This window comes from Diabrotica virgifera, chromosome 3 (assembly GCF_917563875.1).
Source record: "Diabrotica virgifera virgifera chromosome 3, PGI_DIABVI_V3a".
NCBI classification, from domain to species: domain Eukaryota; kingdom Metazoa; phylum Arthropoda; class Insecta; order Coleoptera; family Chrysomelidae; genus Diabrotica; species Diabrotica virgifera.
In genome coordinates, this window is record NC_065445.1 from 13,945,552 (window position 1) to 13,973,348 (window position 27,797).

General features: G+C 34.6%; 1 protein-coding gene across 5 annotated transcripts; it reads left to right on the top strand.

The window, feature by feature from the left end:
- Positions 1-241: 241 nt before the first annotated feature.
- On the top strand, positions 242-26,142 carry LOC114343751 (uncharacterized protein PF3D7_1120600-like). Of its 5 annotated transcripts, none has more exons than XM_050647805.1 (4): positions 242-395; positions 8,992-10,057; positions 18,074-18,935; positions 19,446-26,142. In XM_050647805.1, the coding sequence occupies exons 1-4, from the start codon at positions 324-326 to the stop codon at positions 25,990-25,992; spliced, it is 8,547 nt and encodes a 2,848-aa protein (XP_050503762.1). In that variant the 5' UTR covers positions 242-323; the 3' UTR covers positions 25,993-26,142. The 5 variants fall into 5 exon arrangements, with proteins under 5 accessions (XP_050503762.1, XP_050503764.1, XP_050503761.1 ...); XM_050647807.1 differs by having other exon boundaries at positions 18,074-18,812; positions 19,323-26,142; XM_050647804.1 differs by having other exon boundaries at positions 18,074-18,680; positions 18,936-26,142.
- The last annotated feature ends 1,655 nt before the right edge of the window (positions 26,143-27,797 follow it).

A 27,797-nucleotide genomic window follows, 5' to 3' on the forward strand; every position in this document is an offset into this window, starting at 1 on the left:
ATTGCTTCCAAGTAATAATATCACATTCATGTATGTATTGTTGAGTCCATTAATTGCTGTTGGGACATTAAAATTGTTATTATGATAAAGGAAATTACAATAAGAACACAATGTTTTTTAATTTCAGCTGGTAGAGATTGTTAAGTTATATTAAATTATCTCATTCCAAATTATGTCATAAAACAATTTTTTTTCATTATTGCTTCTGCATTGTATTAAAATTATAAATAAGTTTTTAATCGAATTCCCACCTTTAAATTAACACCTTTGGTATAAACGACAAGGCTTGGGAGAATTTAGTTTATATTTATTTTAGATGCACAATGATTATTGTCTATATTTTGGGAAGTGTTTTGTTAACTACATCCTATACAAGTAGCTACGTCATCAATACTGTAAGTATTCTATTAATTATTGTAATCTCTTCTAGTAATTATTGTTTCAAAAATGCTCTCCATAAAATGAAGTTGCGCATTTTGAAAGCGTTAGGAACAATTAAGTTTGTATCTTGAGTCATCATAATGTCATTCCTCTGAATTCTCAGATGTTTCTTATCTAAGCCCTGCTCAACAAACCTTTGTTCTTTCTCTCCTATTCCATTCAATAACTTACTATTTCACGATTTTTATATTGTGAATAACATATGTTCTATCATTTTATCATTAACTGATGGCCTACATCTTTTTCTTGTGGTTTCTTCTCCTATTGGAGGTTGGTTATCATCATAACTATCCGCACTGTATTTGTAGCTGCTCTGAGGAATCCCTGAAGGTATTTTAGACAGAAGAAAACATTCTTCGGCCAATTTTTCTCTCTTAACGTTGAATTTTCCTTGCACTCCAGTATGTCAACTTTCTTCTTCAGGTGTCATCTCAGCGACGGAGATCAGCAGTCATCATACAGAGTTATCTTCCCTATGCTTCTCTTTCCTTGCATAATCCGTTGGAGCGAGTTGTACTAGGTTGTTCAATAAGTTTTGCAATTCGATGAGAAAATCACAATTTTATTATTTGAAGTACACTTTATTATTCAGTATAGCCTCCCTGAACATCAATACACTTTTTGTTTAAACGAGATTACAATTTTGAAAGAACTGCAAAATACGCTTCCACAGCTGTTATGGACTCATCATTTGATGAAAAACGCTTTCCACGCATATTTTTTTTATGTATTGAAACAAATGGAAGTCACTAAGAGCCCAATCTGATTAATGCTGTGGATGCTCTAAAAATTTGAACTTTAATTCATGGATTTTAGCTATTGGTAAAAGGCTCATATGACACGGTGCATTGTCCTGATGAAAAGGATTTTTTTGTGCAAACCGGGTTTCTTTTCACGATTTTTTTCCTTCACTTGGTCTAAAAGGTTACAATAATTTATTGTTTTATCAGTTTGCAAGTAATCCGCAAAGAAAATTCCTCTCACAGCCCAAAAACTGATGCTAAAATTTTCTTGGTCGATTTCGGAGCCAAAAAACTAGGTTATACCACTCTTTAGCCTCTTGTGTTGATTCAGAATCATGGTGATAGGCCAAGTCTCATCTATTGTGATGAATCAACGCACAAAATCTACTCTATCCTTTCGAAAACGCTGTAAATGTTGCTGAGAAAGTCGCATTCGAATATGTTCGTGTTCCCTCCAATTCTTCAGCCAAAATATTGCTTACACTGCCTTATAAGATGCCTAGGGATTCTACTAAATCACCTTCAGTCACTCGACGAGTTTCCAATACCATATCCTATATTTTTCTACGATTTCTTTCTGGTGTTGTTGCTGTTTTTGGAAGTCCTTGAGGTGGAACGTATTCAAGGCATGTACTCCTACGTTTAAATTCAGCAACTCATCGTCCTAGAGTAATAATTGAAGCCAAAGAGTCCTTATCAATGAACTGTCAACACCGATGGAATGGGCAAGAAGTGAATTTAATGACGCCAGGATGAGATAGCGCTAGTCAGGGAAGGAGGGAAGATAATGGCCATCTTTCCTAAACAAAAAATTTATAGTGGTAGTCAGCGTTGCCAGCTTGGGGTATTTTTCCATAATTTTGGAGTAATTTGAAAGCGTCTAGAGGAATTTTTCTAAGCAGAAATGGTTGGGGAGGAACAATTATGAGATATTTTAAGGGGTCATGGTAAATTAAATTTGGGTATATACGTAGAACTGTATAATTATACTGTCATATAATGGAAGACGATAGGACCTATGAATTATTTCCATGGCGTTCTGTTGATAAGTAGTATAATTTTGGTTTACTGTTCTCTACATTTGACTACTAATTTATTAAAATGCGCCAAAAATTTAAATTTAAGGGGTTTGAGCTTCAATTTGAGGGAATTTCAGTTTCTAAGTGGGGGATTTATAAAATCACATCTGGCAACTCTGGTCATTATGATAATAGCCGTGTTCGTGCTGCATGCCCCGAGTATGCCCAGAGGGAGAACACCTGCGCGTTACGTTTTCGGAGGGCAATATTCGACCTTATTGAACGTCCAATTTTGTAATGCGCAGGCGTTCTCCCTCTGGGCATACTCGGGGCATGCAGCGCGAACACGGCTAATATCCAACCAATGAAGAAGTCAAATTTTCCCTGGCAAGCTCTGTCTCTCTCTAGGACCTCTCACTTGTATGTTGGCCGCAATCTCGCTTCACTGTTTGAATGGGATGGGGCCATTCCATCCGTGTTGACAGTTCATTGGTCCTTATACACTTTCAATATTCGTTCATAAATTTCCTTTGCTTTCAAATCTTCCAAAAATAAAAATTCTATCACTGCACGATACTTGATTATTTCCATTGTAAAAATACTGTGACCCATCGATACTAAATAGCTTCTAAAAAAATATTGAATTGACAGATTGAAACGAAACTTCACATATGTTCATAAGAAGAGTGTACCAACATAACAAAAAAAATTAGGCTAGTAACAACGCCCGCGCCCTCTCTTATCTAATCTCAAAACTTATTGAACAACATTATCTCTCTCCACGTGTAATATGTCCGAGATATTCCAATTTTCTGGTTTTTATTGTATTTAATGTTTTTATTTCTTTATTCATCCAATCATCCTTCTCAAAACCTCTTTGTTTGTGATGTGTTCTGTCCAAGATATTTTTAAAACTCCGCTATATACCCACAACTCAAATGATTCTAGTTTTTTCATTATTATCACGTTCAAGGTCCAATCTTACATTCCATAAAACAAAGTCTTCGAATCCCGCTAACTTGTTAGTTCCAACTTTAAATCTTCTTGTACAGAGCACTCTTCTCATTTTATTGAAACTTGCTCTAGCCTTGTCTATTCTGATTTTGATTTTCTAGAAGTAATCTTTTGTAGAGTTAATTATTTTTCCAAAAAATGCCTATTTGTCCACTCGTTCGACATTCCGTTTATTAGAAGATTGTCGTTATTTCTTTGAGTTTTCGATATTCTCGTAAGTTTTGATTTCTTGCCGTTCTTTGTTAGATCGTATACACTGCTATTCTGGTTACTGCAGTAACCTGAAGATCGTTGATATTTTTGGCTAAAATGACAGTGTCATCAGCATATCTAACGTTGTTATTTGGAAATCCATTTACCATTATTCCAGCTGTTTCACCCTCAAGATCTTTTTTCATGATATCTTCTGAATAGACATTAAAAATAATTGGCGACAATACGCATCCCTATCTCACCCCACGCCTGACAGTTGATCTTTAAAACGTAATTTTGCTTGCTGCTCCTAGTATAAATTTGATACGATCCTGAGATCATGATAGTCTTCTTGTTCTTCTTTGTCATATTGTCTGATTTCAGGATATTCATTAATTGTTTACGTCGTGCTATATCGAATGCTTTATTATAGTCAATAAAATACACATGCAGGGTGGGGCGAAGAAATCCAATTACTCGTTTGTCGTAAGAGATACGAAAAAAAGTTATTTAGGTAAAAGTTGGGGCACAGATAGGACCATAATTTAAAAATATTTTTGAAACCTAAATACATATGTATTTTTTTCGAAAAATTATTTTTGATTGAATATTTTCACGGGCACCTAATAAAATTTCACGTATTATTTGGTGCAATTAATGTTTGGCTTAAAGAATCACGAATAACTCACAAATTAAAGTACTCAGGTATAGGGAAGGCTTGATAAATAAAAAAGTACCATAAAATATCATTTCATTAAAATACTAAAATATAGGATGTTCCATTTAAGAAAACTCAGAAAATACTCATTCCGGGTTTCTACCAACTCTGTATACTAAAATTAAACATTTCGCTGTATTAATCATGTTTAACAATAGTAGACTATACTAAAAATCGTTTATAAATAGAAATTTTGATGTCAGGGTGTGAATATTGCTACGAAATTAACAAAAAAACGTAACTATCTTTTAAACTACTATTAAGAAAGAAGACATCGAGGGTAATCCAAAAATGTAAAAATACACAGGGTGTTTCATAAAACAAATAATTTTGTGTCACCCTCTTTGCTCACAAATCTTTGGAATGGTGGAGGAATTCACCAGGTCAAAGATAGGCAAAACAGTTCATTACAGAACGTTCGCCAAAATTTACGACAGACCTAATAAGCAAAGAAAGGAAAGCAGTCAAAACCTTATTAGGTCTGCTAACAGGGCACTGTAAGCTGAATAGGCACTTAAAGCTAATAAGATTGGCAGATGATGACCTGTGCAGATTCTGTCACCTGGAAGAAAAAACAGCAGAGCACATTCTATGTTAGTGTGACAGTCTGTCAAATGTGCGGTTCTTTGCATTAGGAGAACAAAATCCAACGGCAAATGGCTACATGGAAGGTTCAGTCTCCAAGCTATTAGACTTTTTAAAAAGGGTCAGGCTAGAAAATGTTATCTAGGGCTAGAGGACCACAATAAGTCTGAAAAGGTGGCAGTGGAAAAGGCCAAAAGGCCCCTTAAATCTAACTATTTATTGTGTCACCCTTTCAATATAGGGGCGGCCCTGTATACCTTGAAAATATTTTTAGATTGTGGTCCTATCCGTGCACCAACTTTTACCTAATTCTCTCTTTGCGTTATCCCTATGCGGGGTCGGCTTCCCTAATTGCATTTCTCCACACAATTCTATCCTGGGTCATATCAATATTAATCCCCTTTACCAACATGTCCTGCCTAATCGTCTCCCCCCACGTCTTCTTTGGTCTTCCTTTCCTACTCCTTCCAGGAATCTGCACTTCAGCTACTCTTCGTCTTGGATGATTAACGTCTCGACGTTGAACATGACCAAATCATCTCAACATATGCTCTCTCATTTTGGCATCAATTTGTGCCACACCTAGACTTCCCCTAATATACTCATTTTTAACTTTATCCTTTCTTGTCACTCCACTCATCCATCTAAGCATTCTCATCTCCGCCACATGCATTCGTTGTTCCTCTTTCTTTTTCACTGCCCAACATTCAGTTCCGTACATCATAGCCGGTGTTATGGCTATTTTATAGAATTTTCCTTTCAGCTTCATTGGAAATTTTCTGTCACACAACACACCACTCGCTTCCTTCCACTTCATCCATCCAGCCCTAATTCTACTGCATGCATCTCCATCTATTTCCCCATTACTCTGTAATACCGATCCCAGGTACTTAAAACTATTGCTTTTTACAATCAGTTCACCATCCAAAGATACCATTTTATTTGTAGTAACTCCATCTTTAAATGAACATTCCAAATACTCTGTCTTTGTCCTACTAAGTTTTAAACCTTTTTCCTCCAGAGCTCGTGTCCACTGTTCCAGTTTTTGTTCTAAGTCTCTTTCACTATTTCCTACTAACACGACATCATCAGCATACATTAAGCACCATGGAATGTTACCCTGTAGTTTCGCTGTTATCTGGTCCAAAACTAATGAGAATATATACGGACTAAGCACCAAGCCTTAGTGCAATCCTACTTTCACATGAAATTTATCAGTCTCTCCCACACCTGTCCTAACACTAGTCGATACTCCCTCATACATATCCCTCACAATCTTGACATATGCACCAGGGACTCCTTTCTTATTGAGTGCCCACCACAGAATCTCTCGAGGAACTCTATCATATGCTTTCTCAAGATCAATGAATACCATATGAGCGTTTGTTTCTTTACTCCTGTATTTTTCCATCAACTGCCTTATAATGAAAATTGCGTCTGTTGTTGATCTGCCCTGCATAAAGCCAAATTGATTCTCGGATATGTCGGTCTCTTCACGTATCCGTCTATTAATTACTCTCTCCCATATTTTCATGGTGTGGCTAAGCAGTTTTATAGCCCTGTAGTTTGTACACTGCTGTATATCTCCCTTGTTTTTGTAGACAGGTACTAGTACACTGCTTCTCCATTCGTCTGGCATTTGTCCAACTTCCATAATTCTATTAAATAAACCTGATAGCCACCTTGTTCCTGTCTCTCCCAATGCTTTCCATACTTCTCCAGGAATATCATCTGGTCCTACCGCTTTTCCTTTCTTTATTTTTTGAAGCGCTTGAGCCACTTCCTCGTTTGTTATTTTGGTGACCATTGCTGCTACTGTCTCCGTTGACTCCACAGGCTGTCTGTCAAATTCTTCATTTAATAAGCTGTCAAAGTACTTTCTCCATCACTTTTTGACATCCTTTTCGTGAACTAGTATTTTATTATTTTCATCTCGGATACATCTAATCTGATTAAAATCTTTTGGTTTCTTTGCTCTCCGTTTGGCTATTTTATATATCTTCGTTTCGCCTTCCCTGGTATCAAGTTGATCGTATAGGTTTGAATACGCTTCTGCTTTAGCTTTTGCTACTGCTACTTTCGCTTCCTTTTTCGCCACCATATAGTTTTGAAGATCTGTGTTGGATCTGGTTTCTTGCCACTTTTTGTATAATTTTCCCTTCTCTTTTATTTTTCCTTGAACTTCGGTTGACCACCACCAAGTCTCTTTATCCTCAAACTTTTTTCCTGACGTTTTCCCCAGTATTTCAATAGCAGTCTTACTAATACTACTGGCCATTTTTCTCCAAATTGTGGTAGGGCTTCCTTTCACGTTCCAACATATTTTCTCTACTATTCTTTCCCTGAATAGACCTTCTTTCTCATCTTTTAGCATCCACCACTTGATTTTTTGTGGTCCTCTCCGATATTTTTGTTTAGTTTCACTTTTTACTTCGATGTCCAGAACAACCAACTTGTTGTTGGCTTACTGTCTCACTAACTATTACCTTGCAGTCCTTGCATTCACGTACGTCTTCTTTCCTTATCATGAAATAGTCTATTTGGGATTGATGTTGTCCACTTTTACCTAATTAACCAACTTTTACCTAATTAACCGGCAATATTCTCCGACAAATTTCTAAGGGTACTTACCAAAGTTTAAAAACCTCTAAAAGGCCTAGCCGTGTAAGATGATGAAAACTGCCCCCAACTCGATTCGAATTATATATAGGTCACCCTTTAGCTTTAGCACATATAGAGAAACTCACTTTCTGAAATTTTTAGCCCCCTAGGTGGTCACGTGACCCACCTAGAGCCTAATTACGCTTTTTAAATTTTTATTTTTTATTTCAGCCGCATTGAGAGCTAGCGAAAAACTTTAAATAAAGAAGTTGTAAGATTAAAAAAGTTCTGTCCGAAGTTTTTTTTTAATTTTTGGCGTGAAATTTAAATTTGAGGACGATTTTAAAATTTTAAATGAGTATAAAAAATAACTAAGACATTTGTTTACATGAAAAAAATTTATAACGTTTATTTTTGCATAATGTTTCACCCTGAATTTTTTTAGATTTTTAAAATTGGTGAAACATACTTTTAAAAATAAAAAACCGCATTTTTTTTGTTTTTTTTTTGCTTTTTGATACAATTTTATACATGGTGTTTAAAAAGGTAACAGCGTCACTAGGATAGATAAAAAACTGAAAAACAATTGCGGTTTGCTCAATAAAAATTTTTTGTAATGCCATCCATTTTCAAGATACAGGGCGTTGAAGAAAACAAAATTTTACACATTTTTTACGATTTTGCCGAAACTACTGCAACATTGTAATAAAATTTGGCACGTTTTAAAAGGTAGTTATTGTGCATTTTTTGACATACAATTAAGAATTTTTTATTTATCATTGGCGCACATACGGGTAATGGCCTGAATTTTTAAAGAAAAAAGATAGTACGCCACTGACATATTTCAAATTAACAATCATTTTTGAATTTTTCGTTGTATTTGTGACAAATAATCTATCTTTTCTTTTTTTCATATGACGCGCCGTTTTCATGCAAAAAATAAAATATCTTAATACTTTCAAAGTATTGGAATTAAGTTTTTATATGGACGTAAAGTTAATTTGAAATATGCCAGTGGCGTACTATCTTTTCTTCTTTAAAAAGTTCAGACCATTACCTGTATGCGCGCCAATGATGAATAAAAAATTCTTAATTGTATGTAAACAAATGTGGTTTTTTATTTTTTAAAAGTACGTTTCACCAATTTTAAAAATCTGAAAAGGTAAAATACATGTTATAAATTTTTTTCGTGAAAACTAATGTCTTAGTTGTTTTTTTATACTCATTTAAAATTTTAAAATCGTCCTAAAATTTAAATTTCCCGCCAAAAATTAAAAAAAATACAGAATTTTTTTAAACTTAAAACTTTTTTATTTAAAGTTTTTCGCTAGCTCTCAATGTGGCTGAAATTAAAAATAAAAGCATAAAAAGCCTAATTAGGCTCTAGGTGGGTCACGTGACCACCTAGGGGGCTAAAAATTTCAAAAAGTGAGTTTCACTATATGCGCTTAACGGTGAGCTATATGAAATTCGAATCGAGTTGGGGGTATTTTTCATCATCTTACCCGGCTAGGCCCTTTACGACCCCTCCCCTGAAAATTTTTCGAAATAGAAAAGTTGTCCAACTCGACATGAACAACTGAATCAAAAAAGTGTCATGAGGGAGGTAATAAATTTTTTTAAGTATGTGTCCAAGACCTAATATTCATATATTTGGTAAAGAAATGTTTGATTTTAGGATCGCGACAGTTTGGGCTATATCAATGGCAACGAAGATGCTGAAACAAACCCCTACAGCTTATATTTACAAAATAATCTACCGTCACCTTACCCACCAGTAACAAATCCTTACAGATATTATGGACACAATTATGTACCGACATCTTACCCGCCAGTAACAAATGCTTACAGATTTTATGGACAAAACAATGTACCTTATTCACCAGTAAACTATGCGGTACCTAGTTATTTTCAAAAGTACCTGCTTTCTCCAGATTTGAGCTTAAACCAAATTCAGCCCGAGACAAGCTCACTTGTAGATAATAGTCACATTCCAGATATTGCCTGGAGCAACTATGACAGATACCCAGAAAGTCATGAGTATTCATACATAGGAGGGGATAACAATGCAGACAGGGAGTGGAAAAGCGGTTTTAACGGGAAAGCGACAACATTTTCGATAAAAAAAGAACGAGGACCTGTGCAAATCAATGCAGACTTATCATTTGTCCCATCAGAAAATTCAAATGAAAATTACCAAAAGTATGAAACACCAAACGAAGGTATTTTGACAAACACGCCAACAAAACTAGATAAACAGATCATTGACAAGGATTTTAGCACTCCCTACACAACTCTTGGAAACGTATTTTACAGTCAAAAGTATACTGACAAAGATTCGGGGAAAGATTCTGGAAGTGACAAATCAAAATCTAGCTCAAAATCCACGCCAGGTGCTCAACTATCTAAAGGAGTTAAACCTTCAGACCACACATCCCCTACTTTAGTTGAAGTAACTACAACGATGAATAACCAAAACAAATCTCAAAAGCATAACTTGAAAAAAGAATCTCCAACAAATAGGAAGGGGGGCTTAGGGGACTTACTTTTTGAAGGACTTAAATATGTCGGGGATACACTTGGTGAGACTGCACATCAGGGTATCAAAAGTTTATTTAATAAGATAAGTAACAGGAATTTAGTGGGGTTGCTGGAAGACAATGAACAAGAATCAAGTACCAATACTACTGACGCAGATACCCAATCAGATAATCCAGAAGGATCTGAGGATAATAACCAAGAAGGTAAAGTCACAACCAATATAAATCTTTATTTATTTAATAAACATCCCATTAAATTTACAATCTTCATCATCATCAATCAGCCAATGGCGTCCACCGCTGAACATAGTCTCAGTTTTTTCCAGTGTTCTCTACAGTGGGCCGCTTGTAGCCAGTTTCCTGCTACTCTTTTTATGCCTTCGGTCTATCTAGTCGGTGAACGTCCTCAGCTTCTTTTATAGCTTCTGGACCTAAATACCATGATTCGTCTTGTCCACCGTCCATCTTATGTTCTGGCTAAGTATCCTGGCCAGTTCCACTTAAGCGTCGTAGTTTTTCCGATGACGTCATGAACTCCTGATCTTTGCCTAATTTGTTGGTTTGTTATGTGGTCTCGAAGGGTTACCTTCAGCAGTGTACGTTCCATGGCTCGTTGTGTAACTCTCAAGCCGATGCCGCACTGCAAGATACTAGATGGTCGCTTGGAGGGTGGATTTTAAAGGTGGATGGTGGAGGGACACTGCATCCTGGACGCAGTGAAGCCGATGCCGAACTGCAGGATGCTAGATGGTCGCTTGGAGGGTGGATTTTAAAGGTGGATGGTGGAGGGACACTGCATCCTGGACGCAGTGAAAGAGTGAAATGAAGTCAGAAGTCAGTATCCAACTGACTGCTAAGGAATCGTTTGTTTCATTTGTTACGTTACATTTGATTTGTTTTTTGGCATATTGCCCTATTAGAGGTAAAACTCGCTAACTACACTTTTCAGAAAGTGGAGAAAAATCGACTGAAGGTATTTACAAATTGTTTTTTTGATTCATCTGACTTGAATATTGGAATGCAACTGCAATGAATAAATAAAACAGATATTTAAAGCCATGTTTCGTCACATAGTGGGTCTGCTGAGTCCCAAATTGCCCTTTTTTATACACAGAACTTATTACGCTTTCCTCCATAGCCAAGCCATAGATAAGGTATATATAAGTAGAATAGATAGGCAACTCTTTAATACGTAAAATTGCAATGTATATAGCGCCCTCTGTCCGGTTTAGTCATGAACTAAATGGACAATGGCGGGAATTTTAAACGTTCAAATAAGCTTTGTTGCTAATTATTGTAGTAAAACAAGATTCTATAACATAATGCAAAGTATAAAAATAATCGACAATTGTTTCTTACATTAGCGATTATTTTTTGTAATTTGCATTACATTATGGAGTCTTTTACTGCAATTATAAATATAGTTCATACAATAGGAAAGGTAGAAAAACAAAATTCAAAAATTAAAATATTTATTTAAAAAATTAACGGCACAATTTACAGGAAAGTACCAAAATTAAAGCTCATAATAAAATTAAAATATTTCCAGTATCTTTTTGTAACATTGCCGAGTTTATAAACACATCAATCCTGACATTAAGGCAGCACCGAAATTAACACAAAATTTTTAAATTACATGGATGCAAAGTAACCCAAAAGAATATTCCTTACTTCTCAGTCCTGTTTGGTACACAGCATTTAAACACCATTGATTCAAAAATTTGCACACAAACTGAATATTTTACTTTATAGTAAGAGAACAAAAGTCTTTGTTATATATAGCTAATCTATAAGTAAAAAGTAAAAAAACAATTTAATAAAATAAATCCAAACACGTATGTAAACAAAAAACGATGTCATCAGATGCCATTGACAAGACAAAATAAAATGACATTTCTGCACAGCGTTGCCACATTTTATTTAGAAAATCTACTGTAAGTCTGTAAGTTTAGCTAAAATCTACTAAATCAAAAACTAAAATATACTATAAAACTTTATTAACGTATTTGTATATAATTTAGGACTTTTTATAATAAAAACAACAGCTGACTAACTAGAAATTAATATAATATGAATATTTGTAAAAAAACCAAACTTTTTTAGATTTTAACTGGGAAAAAACTATAATTAATTTTTATCAGTTTCATATTTAATATTTGTATATAATATTTTTTCATCCACTGATTTCTGCATGTCAGGATCAAATTCTTCACACAATTCTTTCGCATTTTACATTGGAAACACGTAAACACAACATTTTTTGTTTTGCAAAGTTACATATGCTTAGATATTTTAGTTTTCCATCGTTAGCTTCTAATAGGCTCACCGAATGCCATAACTCTTCAATAACACCTGATATACTGCTTGCACTGCTACTTGAAATCTGCAAGTTTGTTGAAACTGCACCAGAATCCAGTTTCATTTCTCTGTAAAGGCCGCGTCCCACCATCAAATGATTTGATCAAACTGGTTTGAGCAAACTGAAAGTGACAGTTAGTAACGTCACATCCTGAGTGTTCATTGTGGATAATATTGAAAAATTTTAATTTTAAATTAAGTACAAACAAGTTAGACAACTCAATTCAAAAAATTTGATCAAACTAGACTGATAGTGAGAGCACAGATTTTTAGAATTTCAAAAAAACTGCAATTGTGACGTCACATTGACGTACTTCCCGAGTTTGCTCAAACTGTTTGATCAAATTATTTGATGGTGAGACGCGGCCTTTAAATTCATCATCTACGTCCTGAATCTTATTTTCGGTAATGACATTGGGAAATTGTAACAAAATGTCTGAAAACTAATTTAGAAATGGGGTAAATACTATAAAAAGCAAATTTTATTTCAGCCATAACAAAATGTTGAAATATACCAAAAATTTACTAAAAAATACTAGAATTTTTTAAACAATATCAAAAATCTACCAAAAAAGTAAAAATCTACTAAATGTGGCAACGCTGTTGCAGTTTCTGCAGATGCGATGACATGCACATTTGGAAAAGTCTTTAGTGGCGTCACCTTTCCAGTTTAGTCAAGAATTAAAGAGAATTAACCGTAATTGCCATTAAGGATAACAGTGCATGAGCCAAGCTACCCGGATGGAATATCATACACGACTGATTTGGGTGGATAGACGCCTGGCGAACCACCGGATGGTTAGATGGTAGTGGGAGGCCACTGCGGCTACCGTCGTTTTGTTATTCGTAGTATAAGTAGCTGGATAGTCGCCACGTTTGGAGGCACATCAAGCAAGTCTCTCTTATAAACCTATAAAACGTACATAAGGCCCATAATCGACTACAGAGCGGTTCTCTATGCCTCACTAAACCGACAATACACCAACAACATCCTCGGTTGCGAACGCAGAATACTCAGAAAGTGCCTCAGGAAGCACTGGAGATATCCGTCGGTATGGGTACACCCACTCGCAAAAATGCCCCCCATCAACGAGAGAATACGTTCTTTCAGCAACAAATACGTTTTGCGTACGATTAATGGAAATAACCACAGAGCAAAATATGTTCTAACCACCCCTTGCAATCGGCAAGGTCACATACTCACCAGGATCCCCAAAGACAAAGTTCCATTCCCTCCGGCCAATCTTCTACAATTGGCCAGAAACGAACTACCTGATGAGTACTACGGAATCTTAGAACAAAGTCCCCTAATGTATCGTTGATAACCAAGCTGCATCCCCACACGCTGATCCAAGAGCCGTTCCTCTATGGTGACAGATTTGGACCCTCCTTGGCTGACTGGACGCTTTACTGGGCCACGGCAACTTCTCTCCTTCATCTCTATAGCTTCTGTGCTAAAACCACCTTCTGAACCCCTGATCCACTGGCAGTTTTGCTCTTCCACTCTTCACCTAACATTCACAACAAGCTCACTCTTATCGTCCCTATACTCCTGTAAAGGAGGTTCCTTCACCCTGAAGAGGCATAAGCCTAAACGGGGTATAAATAACAAGTTCCATTCCAGGCAGGTATCTACCACCACCATCCTACCAAACTTCCTGCAGTGCGGCGTCGGCCTCAGAGTATTCGCCGATTTTTGCGTTAGGGTTAAAGTCCGTAAGTTTGTACGGGCAAAACACATTGGTTATAAACCTTTCGCTTGATACACATGGAAACTGAACTTTTTAGAATAGGCCTATTTTGCCAAACGCTGTTTATGACAGGCCTAGTCGCCTCTGTATTTGATCATCTCTGCTTATTTTGATCTGGTGTCCCAGACATTTGTAAGTATCTGTTTGTTGTATATAGTCCAGGAAATGAAGCTGGAAAAATGGCAAAACCTCGAAATTTTTTCGTCCATCATCGATTTGTACAAAAATTTGGGATTAGGCTCATTTCACCCTCTAGTTCATTTTCTATATTGAGCCGTTGTACGCTTTTGGTTTTTTAAGGGTGAAAACCACCCCAATTGTAAAAAAAGATAAAATAACATTTTAAGCTTTAATATTGTCAACATTTGCTTCCTATTAGTTAGATAATGATTGTTTTGTGCTTTAAGATATAATATCACAATATTTCAACCCTTAAAACCACCCTTGTTGGAGCTATATATAAAAAGTTTACTTATCCTAAAAGAATAATTTCTGCTTGCATCAATTTACATAAAAATTTGGGGTTAGGATCATCTTACCCTGTACTTTATATTCTATATCATGCTCAAGGGCGTTGATTATTTTTAGGGGTGTAAACTACCCTTATTGTCAAAAATTATATAAAAACATTGTAAACTTTAATATAGGTAAAATTTGGTTTTGACTAGTTAAATAATGATTGTTTTATGCTCTAGGATATAATATCATATTTCAACCCTTAAATACCACCCAAAATACCATTGCAATTTTTATAAGTAGACAATTTAATAGATATATACAGAAAAAAAGTAAATTAAAGAATTACAAAAACATTTATTTACACAAAAATAAGAATTTACAAATATATAAAAATACACATATAAATAGTTTTTTAGTCATCCAGTATACGAACCGGCTTTGTGGTGTTATATAGGTACATTGAAAATGCTCTATAAGGGGACTATTCGAATTTTTCGAAAAAAGAAATTAGTTTTATAAACATAGCTCCTTCATTTTTGGCAATAAAAAGTTTTTTCAATAATAGTTTTGTAGGATTTTTGAAGAGTAATAAGACTGTTTAAATTAAATTATTAATCCCTTAATTTTTAATTGAGGTGGGTCTAAAGGGCTCGAATAAGGGGATGTTTGCTCGTAAATAGATGTTTTAAACAGCTATATCTCACTAACTGTTCACTGTAATGAAAATCTATGCATGCATAAGGAAGTTTTAGTTATTAAAAAAGCTACAATTTAGTAGTCTATCATTTTTTCGTATCTCCAGTATTTTCGGAGATATTTTGAAGAAAATGATAAAAAATGCAAAATTGCAAAAAATCAATTTTTCTTTAAACTCCAATTTTTCTAGAATCAGGCCTTTTAAATAGGTAAAACTTCTTGGGTGTATTGACAATATACATATAAAAGGAATTACAGAAGGGCGAAGACCAATTTTTAGTTACAAGGGTAGGTAGGGGGTTGTTTTCACTGTATTTTTTGTAGAGAAAAATAGGTACCGACCTTTTTTTGATCATAAATTGCTCAATTTTTATGCTAGAAACTTTTTATTATTTTTTTGAAAGATCCTATTATATGCTTGAAAAAACATCATGTAAGCTTTCCTGGAAAATGCAAAGTTTTCCCGTTAATTGGCTTTGATTATTTCAAATTATGCATTTGACGAAAAAAGCTAAATTTTAACATGCCGTATCTCGGTTTGTATTGGTCGTAAATATATTATATAAAAACAGTTTCATTTGCGTTACTAAAAGATACAATTTTGATATCTACAGTTTTTTTGATTAAATACATATTTTTCGAGTTATTCTCAAAAAACCCTCTAAAAAAGTCGATTTTTCCGTCGAAAAACTGTTACTTTCAACCACAAATAACTCGAAAAATATTAGTTTTACGAAGAAAATGTAAAAAACATTTTTTTCTTAAAATTACTTTTTACATCGACTTACATGGTTAAAATTTAATAAAAAATTCCCACCCGCGAGATGGGGTGGCAACTACCCCCAAGGTTTTAGCGTACAGCAGCATAATATAGAAAATGATCCTTGGACTATTCCCTACTTTCTGTGAAAATTTCAAGTAAATCCATGCTGGAGGAAAAATTGCGAGCCAAAATGCTTCATTTCCTCGACTAATAGTATTATTGCCACTAGTTATATTTTCACTCATTATCAGATTTGTCATAAGTTTAGTTTTCTCAAAGTTAATGGTTAAACCTGCTCTCTCAGGCAGAGTTTTAAGCGAATGTATCATCATATGCAACTCTGTATCCTGTAAGTTCTCTGCGATTAGTACAAGATCATGTGCAAACCTCAGATTATTTAATCTTTCTCCATCTATCTTGATACGTGCCCATACTCTGCCATTGAGTGTTCTTATATTGACTCTAGAGCTGCCGTGAACATTTTTGGTGAAATATTGTCTCTTTCTCTTATTCCTCGACCTAAGTTGAATTTTATTGCAGTCTTCGTGTAGTGGTATACCTACTTGATGTAGTGTTCTCATAAATGTTTTTGATTAGTGCTGTAGTTCCAGTACTGTTTGAAACAGGCAACTCTTTGTAGGGTGTAAGTGACATGTAAAGATTTAATTTGCTTTAATTGGCCAGGTCCTTAGCCGAGAGAAAATATCATATAAGTGAGTCTGCAAGATTTGAGAATCAATGACAGGATCTGTGTGAGATGCTACAACAGCGGTATCATCTGCATATGCTGCAATGGTTATATTTTTGCTAGTGGGATCAGCTGTGTGAATGATATAGATAGAGGAAAAGATAGATAGAGGTAATTTCTCGGAAACCGCTAGAATGATTTTTATTAATTTTGGTGGGTGATGGTCTGTCAATACGGCCGATATTATAGTGGTAATTACATTGTTGTCAAATCTTCCGTTTTTCTGGAAATCTAATGAACTTTCATATTTCAAATGAAACACCCTGTATATTTTTTGCGTTTTGGAATTCTTAAGAGATGCTGATTATTTTTTATATAATATGCCCTCTACCTAAATGCCATATTTTCCGAGTTATTGCTACATTTATTGTGAAAAAAATTTTGTAATTTTTTTGGCCCGGGTAGACATGATTTTAGGTTCCTTCGATCATTGTGAACTAAAAAGATCTTTTGTATTTTTCCTCTAAAGTTAATTGTTTCCGAGTTATAAACAATTTAAAACTGAAAAAAAATGAAAAATGACGATTTTATAAGTTTAAAAACACAAATAAAAAATATTATTTTTAAAACAATGAAGTGTTTAAAATCAAGTTCAAGCCTTATTTTATCAGCTACCGATAAACAATTTGATCTTGTTTCATTTTAAATAATATTTTTTTTAGTTGTTAATGCAGCCCAATCGCCCGTTCTCTCATATGCGCTTCATTAATAATTAAAAAAACAATATTTTAGAATAAAACGTGTCAAATATTCTTACAGGTATCTGATAAAACAATGTTTGATCTTGAACTTAGGTACTTTGTAATTTAAATAATTATTTTTTTACTTGTGTTTTTGAACGTTGAAAATCGTCATTTTTCGATTTTTTTAAGTTTTCAAATTGTTTATAATTCGAAAAAGATTAACTTTAGGCAAAAATTACAAAATACCTTTTTTGTTCCCAATGATCTAAAGAACCTAAAATAATATCTACCCGGGCCGAAAAAAGTTGATTTTTTTTTAATTATTTAAAAAAACATATTTTTAATAAGTGTAGCAATAACTCCGAAATTATGGCATTTAGGTATAGGGAATGATGTCATACAGTCATGATGTGAACAAGTCAGATTCGAGCTCAATGGTACCTAGAGCATGAAACATTGGATATTTTAAACAGCCATGTTTAATTTCACATTTTATTTCTATGTTCCTATGACGGATTAATTGTAAAGGGTTTTTACCCAAATATTTTTTACTTTGGTGGTTAGCATGTTAGATTCACGTAAACACTGATGATGATCGGTCATCCGATCGAAAACTAGTTCTGTTCTGTGATGTAGCCCTGTATAGGGATTTTAACAAATATACCTTTTATAAAGGATTTTATGGTTTTTTCTCTATGGTTTCTGAATCAGTCATGATATCTATAGTATGGTTTATAATGAAGGCTTTTACTTCTGTTGCAGATATAGATGATGGTTCCAAAAAACTAAGTAAACTGAGAACTCTTACAGATATACTGAGGCTACTGGAAGACTTCCAAGAAGAATCTAATATAGATACCATTCTATCAGGTACAGGGTTAGATAATCAGTATGAATCTCAAGAAAGTAACCTTGAAGAAAAATTGGGGACCAATGCAAGGGGGATTTGGGGTTCAATATTTACCGATGTAGCCAGTTCGGTTATATATGACGGTATTAAAAAGTTATTTGGAATGAGAAGTCTTACAAATTTACCGAGGCTACTGGAAGACTTCGAAGAAGAATCAAATATAGCTACCATTCTATCAGGTACAGGGTTAGATAGTTCTCAAGAAAGTAACCTTGAAGAAAAAGTCGGGACCAATACAAGGGGTATTTTGGGTTCATTATTTACCAATATAATTTCATCGGCCATTTATGACGGCATTCAATACGTAACTAATAAGATTTTTCAAAAGAGAAGCCTTACAAATTTACGGAGATTACTGAAAGACTTTGAAGAAGAATTTAATGTAGATACCATTCTATCAGATACGGAGTTAGACGATCAAGAAAGTAGCCTTGAAGAAGAACCAACTGCAATTGCAAGGTCTATTTTAGGAATTATAGGAGGAGCGCTCTTCGGTATAGCTAAGCTTGTAGCTAAGACAGTTGCGGGTAAAGCTATAATAAGTGGGATCAAGAAAATATTTAAGAAAAGGGCTCTTGGAACTTTAACCAGGTTATTAGAAGACAGTGAAGAAACACCCATTACAAATCCCTTTCAAGAAGAAACTGTAGAATTCGGTACAGAGTCATACAATCGAGAAAGTACCCTTGAAGAAAAACCAACTGCAATTGCAAGGTCTATTTTAGGAATTATAGGAGGAGCGCTCTTCGGTATAGCTAAGCTTGTAGCTAAGACAGTTGTGGGTAAAGCTATAATAAGTGGGATCAAGAAAATATTTAAGAAAAGGGCTCTTGGAACTTTAACCAGGCTATTAGAAGACAGTGAAGAAACGCCCATTACAAATCCCTTTCAAGAAGAAACTGTAGAATTCGGTACAGAGTCATACAATCGAGAAAGTACCCTTGAAGAAAAACCAACTGCTATTGCAAGGTCTATTTTAGGAATTATAGGAGGAGCGCTCTTCGGTATAGCTAAGCTTGTAGCTAAGACAGTTGTGGGTAAAGCTATAATAAGTGGGATCAAGAAAATATTTAAGAAAAGGGCTCTTGGAAATTTAACCAGGCTATTAGAAGACAGTGAAGAAACACCCATTATAAATCCCTTTCAAGAAGAATCTGTAGAACTCGGTACAGAGTCATACAATCAAGAAAGTACCCTTGAAGAAAAACCAACCGCAATTGCAAGGTCTATTTTAGGAATTATAGGAGGAGCGCTCTTCGGTATAGCTAAGTTGGCAGCTAAAACAGTTGCGGGTAAAGCTATAATAAGTTTGATCACGAATAGATCTAAGACAGGAACCCTTGGAATTTTACCGAGGCTATTAGAAGACAGTGAAGAAAACCCCACTATAAACACAAGAATAAAGGATATATTTCCCATAGGATGGATTCTACCACCATCTAGTTTTCTGACTGGAAGACCTATGAAGTGGATAAAAGATATAGGAGCATATAAAACTGGCAATACTGATGATAAAGAAAACTGGGAAGAGTTTGTTGTAAACAAACATCTTATAGATGAAAAAGGTTCATTTGATGTTGAAATAAACTCCAATTCAAATGAACGAGAACATGTGCTAAAGATAAAAGTCAGCAAGAAGTCACCAGAACAAATTTTGATTGCAGAAATGGATAAATATATATACGATCTCTACAAAACACTTAAAGATATAAATAAACAATCCAAAAAAGGAAAGAAGACTACTAGAGTGAGACGTGACTTGCAAAACAAAGATCCTGTTGGTCTTCGTCACAGCTTAGAACTATCCGATAATACCAAAATCGATGATGACTTGGAAACACCTCTACAAGATTATAGTTATTATTATGGTAATGAAGACATTTTAAGAGATAATTTGTTAAACACACCATCTAAACTTGACAAATCTGTGCTACAACAGATATTCTTCAACGTACTATATTCAAATAAATATCTGGAAGACATAAGCTGGTTTGACAGAAGAAAAATCAAACCATTATTCTTAAATTATATTCAAAGTTTGTCAAATACATACTTGTCACCAGATATGAAAATCGACTTGATAAACCTCCGTAACTATATAGCAATGGGATATTTCAATCATGTTTATTATGGTGTTGAAGAACCAACTGTTCTAGAAGTGATCAATGAATTGATGACCACTGTTAACAACATCATTTTCAAACATCAGAATGACCAAGAAATGATGCAAGAAATAAATGAACAACATGACAAAAATGAGAAGACTATTTTCTTTGTCATTAAACGATTTAAATTAGATAAGAGTTCATTGTTTATAAAAATTACATCTAGTTTTAAAGCACAATATGTAGTGGATATAGAGCTTCTACATACATCAGCTGAACCATTTGCTACTAGGGATGCTATAAATAAATATTTTAAACCCACTTTAAAGTTATTTAAAAGCGCCAAGGAGCCTGTTCAAAAAATAAAGGATCATATGAAAAATCTAGTTGATGTTAAAAAACTTGTTCCGGTGAACTTTGCAGCAGTAAAGAATCCAGGTAAATCGCCCAATATAAATAAAACTAAGGATGCTGATCTTAAACAAAGGTCAAAATATGCAAATGAGGATAAGTTGGTTGAAGACTTTATTGATGAAAAATTGTTGGACCTAGAAAGTGACGAAGACGAAGATAGTTATTCCTACACTGAAAGCTCCTTTGAAAATGGATCATTTTTGACAACAGGAGATATCGTATATCGTGACATAAACGTGAAAAAAATACTGTCCAAAATACTGCCGACAAATACAATATTGCACCAGATTGATGTGTTTAAGAAAAAACACTTTGGGTCACCTTTAAATGTGAAAAGAGGAGAAAATGTTAATGATGTTTTAGAAAAAATGAAGAAGATCTTGAAAAAACTACGACTGTATCTGTTATTCACGAAAAAAAATTTGGTAGGTAAAGGACAACATTTGCTGTTTGAGCAAATTGATCAGCTTCTTCGACTACAAGAAAGCTATGCAGACAGTTTAGAAAATATCATTCAACCTGACAATAATGACGGAAGTTTGTTCAAATATCTACACTTCCGAAAGTCTCCTCAAGACTCCATACAAAACGATGCTGAACAGTCACCAGAAAATCTAGAAGATCAAGAACAAGTTAAACTTAACGTGAACACACTAGATCAACTTCTCCAGCTTCAAGGAACTTATCTGGATGGTTTAGACGACAAGTTTGAAGCCGTGGCCCTTTTTAATGATAATTCGTTAAAACCTCCATTCCAAGAAGAGAACAAAGGACCAAAACAAAATGTGTTGAAGAATGTACTCTCCAAATTGCAGCAAATTAACAAACTGATGAAACTTCTTAATGTAGTAAAACAAAAACGATTTCAGTCACATTTAAAAGATGAAGTTAGACACCATATTATTGATATGTTCGGAAATATGAAGAAAGTTTTATTTGAACTAAAAACTTATGTAGGGGGGGACAAATATAAGATAACATTATCAGCAAATGCTGATAGTGTACAAGACGAACTGCAAGGTAAACCAGAAGCGCTAAAAAGTCAACAATCAAATGGAGTTGATGTAAATCAAATAGATAAACTTCTTCGTCTTCAAGAGAGTTATGCAGATAGTTTACAAGGAGTCTTTGAAGCAGAGGGCATTCATACCCAAAATGTAGATGACGACTTAAAAACATCGTCCAAAAATGAGAGCTCTATTGAAAAACCTTCAGAAAACAATCTTGACGACACTCCACAAGATACGGCAGACCAAACATCAATGTTAGATCAACTAATTGGAGTTCAAGAACGTTATGTAGATCGGCTGTACGATATGTTTGAGGCAGAACAACATTATGTGGAGAAACATACAAGTGATTTAGACCAACAATCTTCAGGTCGTAAAAGAATACTTTCGACAAGAGAAAATATATTGGAACACATAATTCCGCAAGTAATATTCATAAACCATCAGCTCAATGATTTAAGAGACTTAAAACGAAAAGATCTAGTATCGCCTGTCAATGGAAACCATATTGAGATGATTGTTGACTTATTGAAAAATATGAAAAGTATTTTAGAAGAACTAAAACAATTCATGGGAGCTACAAAATTCTCGTTCGACTCTCTATTGAAGGACAAAACTTTGGTAGATAACCAACAAAGTCTGAAGGATCAGGAACAAAACCTATTTGAACTAGATAAAATAGATCAGATTATTCGAATTCAAGTAAGCTACGCAGACAGCTTAGAAGATCTAATTAATGGCGAAAATCGTCAGAATGACGACAATTTGGACGACGATTTAAAAAAACGTCCTCGAGAAGAAAGCTCTGTTAAACCTATACCACCAAATTTGCAAAATGAAGACAAACTTTGGCGTAACATTAAAGCAGTAGATCAACTTCTGACTCTTCAACAGAGTTACTTGGATAGCTTGGATGATGTGTTACAGGACGAAGAACTTGATAATGGTAGCGGTAATGTAAAACAAATCTCCCCAAACGAAACTACTTCTGACATAAAATCTCCAGAAAAAGATGAACAAAAAACACGAAGTATGGGAAATGAACAACCACATATGGATGACCTAAACACGATAGATCAATTTCTACGGCTTCAAGATAACTATAACAAGTTAAGTGATATATTTGCAGACGTAGAATTAAATAATGACGATTTTGATGATTTAAAACCAGCACAAAATGAGAGTTCCACCACACCACCTGTATCTCCAGTAGAACCACAAAATAACAAAACAAACAAATTGTTAGTTAGACCTAAAGTTTTAGTAAAGAACGAAGTGTTAAAACGAATACAATATATGCTAAAACAAATAAACCAATTACTAATTGATCCTAAATCATATAAACAAAAAAGAACTAAACTAAGGCCGAAACCTCCAATATTAAGAAATGCCTTTATACCAGCACATCAGAGTACTTCGACTTTACAACATGCTGCTAAGAAAAAAGCACAAAGTGCAGACAAAAAATCAGAAAATAACAAAAAAGATAAGCTCCGTGCAAATAGCAATGGCAATAAAAGGTTAGAACATGACGCTGGGGGAAAAGCTCAAAAAGAAGAACGTAAAAAAATTGCAGATAACAAAAAATTGAATCTCACTGTAAATAGCAATGATCTTAATACTTTGCAACATGATGCAGAAAGAAAAAAACAAAGTGCAGGACATGGAAAAATTGAAGATAACAAAAAACTGAATCTCACTGCAAATAGCAACGATCATAACACTTTGCAACATGATGCAGAGAGAAAAAAACAAAGTGAAGAAGCTGGAAAAATTGGAGATAACAAAAAATTTACTCATCATTACAGGTCACAACAGGATGCTGAGACAAAAACACTACGTGCAGATAACAAAAAATTGAAGCCTACTGCAAATAGCAATGATAATAAAACTTTGGACCATGATGCTGAGAGAAAAACACAAAATGAGGAAGATGAGAAAAAATTGAGGCTCACTACAAACAGCAATGACAATAACACTTTAGAACATGATGCAGAGAGAAAAACCCAAATTGCCGAAGAAGAAAAACTAGATAATATCAAACAAGATAACTTGAAGCTCACTGCAAATAACAATGATAATAACACCTTAGAACATAATGCCGAGAGAAAGACACAAAGTAGGGAAGATAAAAAAATTAAAGATCACAAAAAATTGACGCCCCTTACAAACAGCAGTGATGATAATACTTTAGAACATGACGCAGAGAGAAAAACCCAAACTGCAGAAGAAGAAAAACTAGATAACGAACAAGATAACTTGAAGCTCACTGCAAATAACAATGATAATAACACCTTAGAACATAATGCCGAGAGAAAAACACAAAGTAGGGAAGATGAGAAAATTGAAGATGACAAAAAATTGCCGCTACTTACAAATAGCAAGGATGATAATACTTTAGAACAGGATGCTGTCATATCTACACCGATAAAGACTGTCGGTGATGGGAAACCAGAAAATCTGAAAAATGAAGAATTAGAACGTAGTGAAACAGAAGAATTTAAGGCAAATACTACGACTGACATTTCTCAAAAGGGTGGTGATGAAAAACAAAAAAATTTGGAACACAAAGTATTAGAACAAAATGAAATAGACAAATTTTTACCCGCAGCAAATACCAGTAACACTAATACTTTAAACAAAGATGTACATGAAACACGACAGAATTTGGACAACGAAGTATCAGAACATAATGAGAAAGAAAATACTAATAAGAGTAACACTTCTAAGAATGATTATGATGAAAAACAAGAAAATTTGGAAGACGGACAATCAGAACTTGATGAAACAGATGATAATTATGATGATGGAGCACCAGAAGATTTGGAAGACAAACATTTAGAACGTGATGAAAATGTGGCGAGCACCAATGACACTAACACTGATGAAGATAAAGTAGAAGATCAAGTTTTGCCGACGTCATATAACAACAAAAGATCGTTCATATCGCATGCGAATTATGGGAAAAATGGCCAAAATGTAGAAGACCAAAAACTAAAAGAAGAAAAAGAAGAAGGAGAAGACAACATCAACGATAACTCCGTACCTACAGCCAGCAAAAATGATACTAACACTTTAAAAAATGATTTCTCGAATAACCCACAAAACGACAAAGGAGTAGAAACAAATGTTAATGTTACTAATACGTTAGAAAATGATGCTGAAAGACATTCACAAAATTTAGAGGACAAAGAACTAGAGGATAATAACCAAGATAAATTAGTAGTTAAGAAAAACGCAATTGAGGAAGAAGAAACACCAAGATCAAGATCTCTTCCCAGACTGAAAAGTAAATTTAGAGAAATACGTAAAAAAAAGAATAAAAATAGAAATGATAAGTTAAACAAGAATAAAAACAATAAAGATAAAAAAGAAAAAAAGGATAAAAAGGATAACAAAGTTAGAAAAGATAAAAAAGATAAAGATAAAGCCAAAAAAACACATGTAAGGAAAGAAAAACAAAAGAATTCAGGGAAAGACAAAATATCAAAAAAGAAAAATCGCTTGATTATCCCCGTTGAAAATGATGCAGACGTAGATGTTCCGCCCCAGGTAGAGATAGAAGATAATGATAACCCTTCCTCGCAACTGACAAATCCAGAAGGTTCGGTAGATATCAAATTGCCGGATGAGAATAATCCATCAGCAACGATAGTACCAAAGCCAGAACCCGTAGTAACTCATACCGAGCCGCCACCACCAAATGTGATGCAAGACCTCTCAGTAACTCATACTGAGCTTCCTCCACCAAATGTGATGCAAGACCTCCCAGTAAGTCACACTGAGCCAAAACCACCAAATGTGATGCCAGACCTTCCAGTAACTCATACAGAGCCACCACCTTCAAATAAGATGCAAGACCTCCCAGTAACTCATGCTGAGCTGCCACCTCCAAATGTGATGCAAGAAGTGTCAGTAACTCATGCTGAACCACCACCACCAAATGTGATGCATGACCTCCCACTAACTCATGCTGAGCTGCCACCTCCAAATGTGATGCAAGAAGTGTCAGTAACTCATGCTGAACCACCACCACCAAATGTGATGCAAGACCTCCCACTAACTCATGCTGAGTCGCCAACTCCAAACGTGATACACGATGCCTCAGTAACTCATACTGAGCCGCCACCACCAAATCTACTGCAAGAAACTATGGAAACGCAGAACCCAAATGATGCAATTGATTTTAAAATTTTTCGCGAACCAGAAAATCGGAACAAATCGACTAGTATCAGTAACTAGAATAAGTGTTTTTACTAAGATAGTAACTTATTTAAAAAAATGTATCACAGTACTCTTTTATGGTCATTAATTGCAGAAAGTTGACATCATTTTTGGTCATTTCATCTATATACGAAATAATATGTAAAATAAACGAAATGACTTAGTTTATCTCGCTTTTTTATTTATTTTTCTCTTCTTCTTTTTCTTCTCGCATTACTTATGGCCTATAATGGGGTCAGATATTGCTTACGTCTGTTTCTATCTTTTTTCCATTTCTTTCAGTTCCACACCTTCCAACCTCCTGTCATTTCCTTCATGTTGCAATTGTTTACCTTTCTTAATCCCAATTTTCTCCATGATTAATGCAATCATCAATGATTAATGGAACTGTTCAAGGAAATTCATCATGAGGCGCGGAAAAGGGGACTTACAATAGGTGAAACAAAATCCAAGTACATGACCGTGAAAAGAACATCCGACATTAAAAAAATATCGCAATAGACAACTATACTATTGAACCTGTGGAGGCCTTCACATATCTGCGCACAAAAAGTAATCAAAAGAGTTCCGTAAGTATCGTAATATCTGTAAGAGTTTTCTAGACTCCACCAATGAAAGTTGGCCATAACCATTGCAAATTTGTTTCTATCTTCTGCTTGTCTTAAAAGCGTCTGTGTGTTTAACCTGGCTGTCTTTCTTTTTTTAATGGTGGTCAAAAGTTTTTGGCAGTGAATGCCAAATAATGCAGTGACTAACGAACCATAAGCTTAATGTCACATAACTTAAAACTTTTGCTGAGAATTATCCACGCCAGAGTACACTCTAAACTGGAGCTGGATATTAGTGACACTCAATATGGGTTCAGCAGTGGTATGGGTACCAGAGAGGCATTATTCCTTCAACGTGCTAACACAGAGATGTTTGGATGTTAACCGTCCTCTTTACGTCTGTTTTATAGACTACAATAAAGCGTTTGATAAAGTAAAACATGAACGACTCATGGAAATTCTGAAAACTAAAAACCTAGATGAAAGAGATTTAAGAGTAATAACACACCTCTATTACAATCAGCGAGCAATAGTAAGAATTGAAAAAGAAACATCTTAAGAAATGGAAATAAAGGGAGGAGTCAGGCAAGGCTGCATACTATCACCTTCATTATTTAACGCTTATTCTGAAGAGGTAATGCGAGAAACTCTGGAAGATGAAACAGTCAGCATAAGAGTAAATGGAGTCTTAGTTAACAACATCAGATATGCAGATGATACAGTAATAATAACCGATACTTTACAAGACCTGCAAAGACTCATGAGTAAAATAGTAAGGTGTAGTAGGGAGTACGGACTCTCTCTCAATATCACAAAGACGAAGTTTATGAAAATTAGTAAAAACAACCATAATACTAACGAAATCTTGATAGCAGAGGGCCAGCAGATCGAAATAGTAAAAAAGAACACTTGCCTAGGAACACTTATAAGAGAAAATAATGACTACACTGCAGAAATTAAAGTCAGAATCGAAAAAGCGCGTTCTAATTTTATGAAAATGAAAAAGGTCCTATGTAGCAAAGATTTAACTCTAAGATTAGCTCTTAAAGTACGCCTAACACAATGTTACGTATACAATGTACTATACTATGGAGTGGAATCATGGACGTTAAATGTAGATACAATGAGACGACTTAACGCCTTTGAAATGTGGACCTATAGAAGAATTATGAGGGTTTCCTGGGTAGATAGAGTTACGAACAACGAAGTACTAAGAAGAATAGGTAAACAGAAGGAAGTTTACTTACAATTAAAGAAAGAAAACTACAGTATATC

What these genes read in the sequence shown, in the direction of transcription:
- LOC114343751 (XM_028294592.2), top strand. Translation starts at nt 324, where the DNA reads ATGATTATTGTCTATATTTTGGGAAGTGTTTTGTTAACTACATCCTAT. An exon ending in GTAGCTACGTCATCAATACT is followed by an intron (nt 396 to 8,991) that starts GTAAGTATTCTA and finishes GTTTGATTTTAG; the next exon opens with GATCGCGACAGTTTGGGCTA. An exon ending in TGAGGATAATAACCAAGAAG is followed by an intron (nt 10,058 to 18,073) that starts GTAAAGTCACAA and finishes CTTCTGTTGCAG; the next exon opens with ATATAGATGATGGTTCCAAA.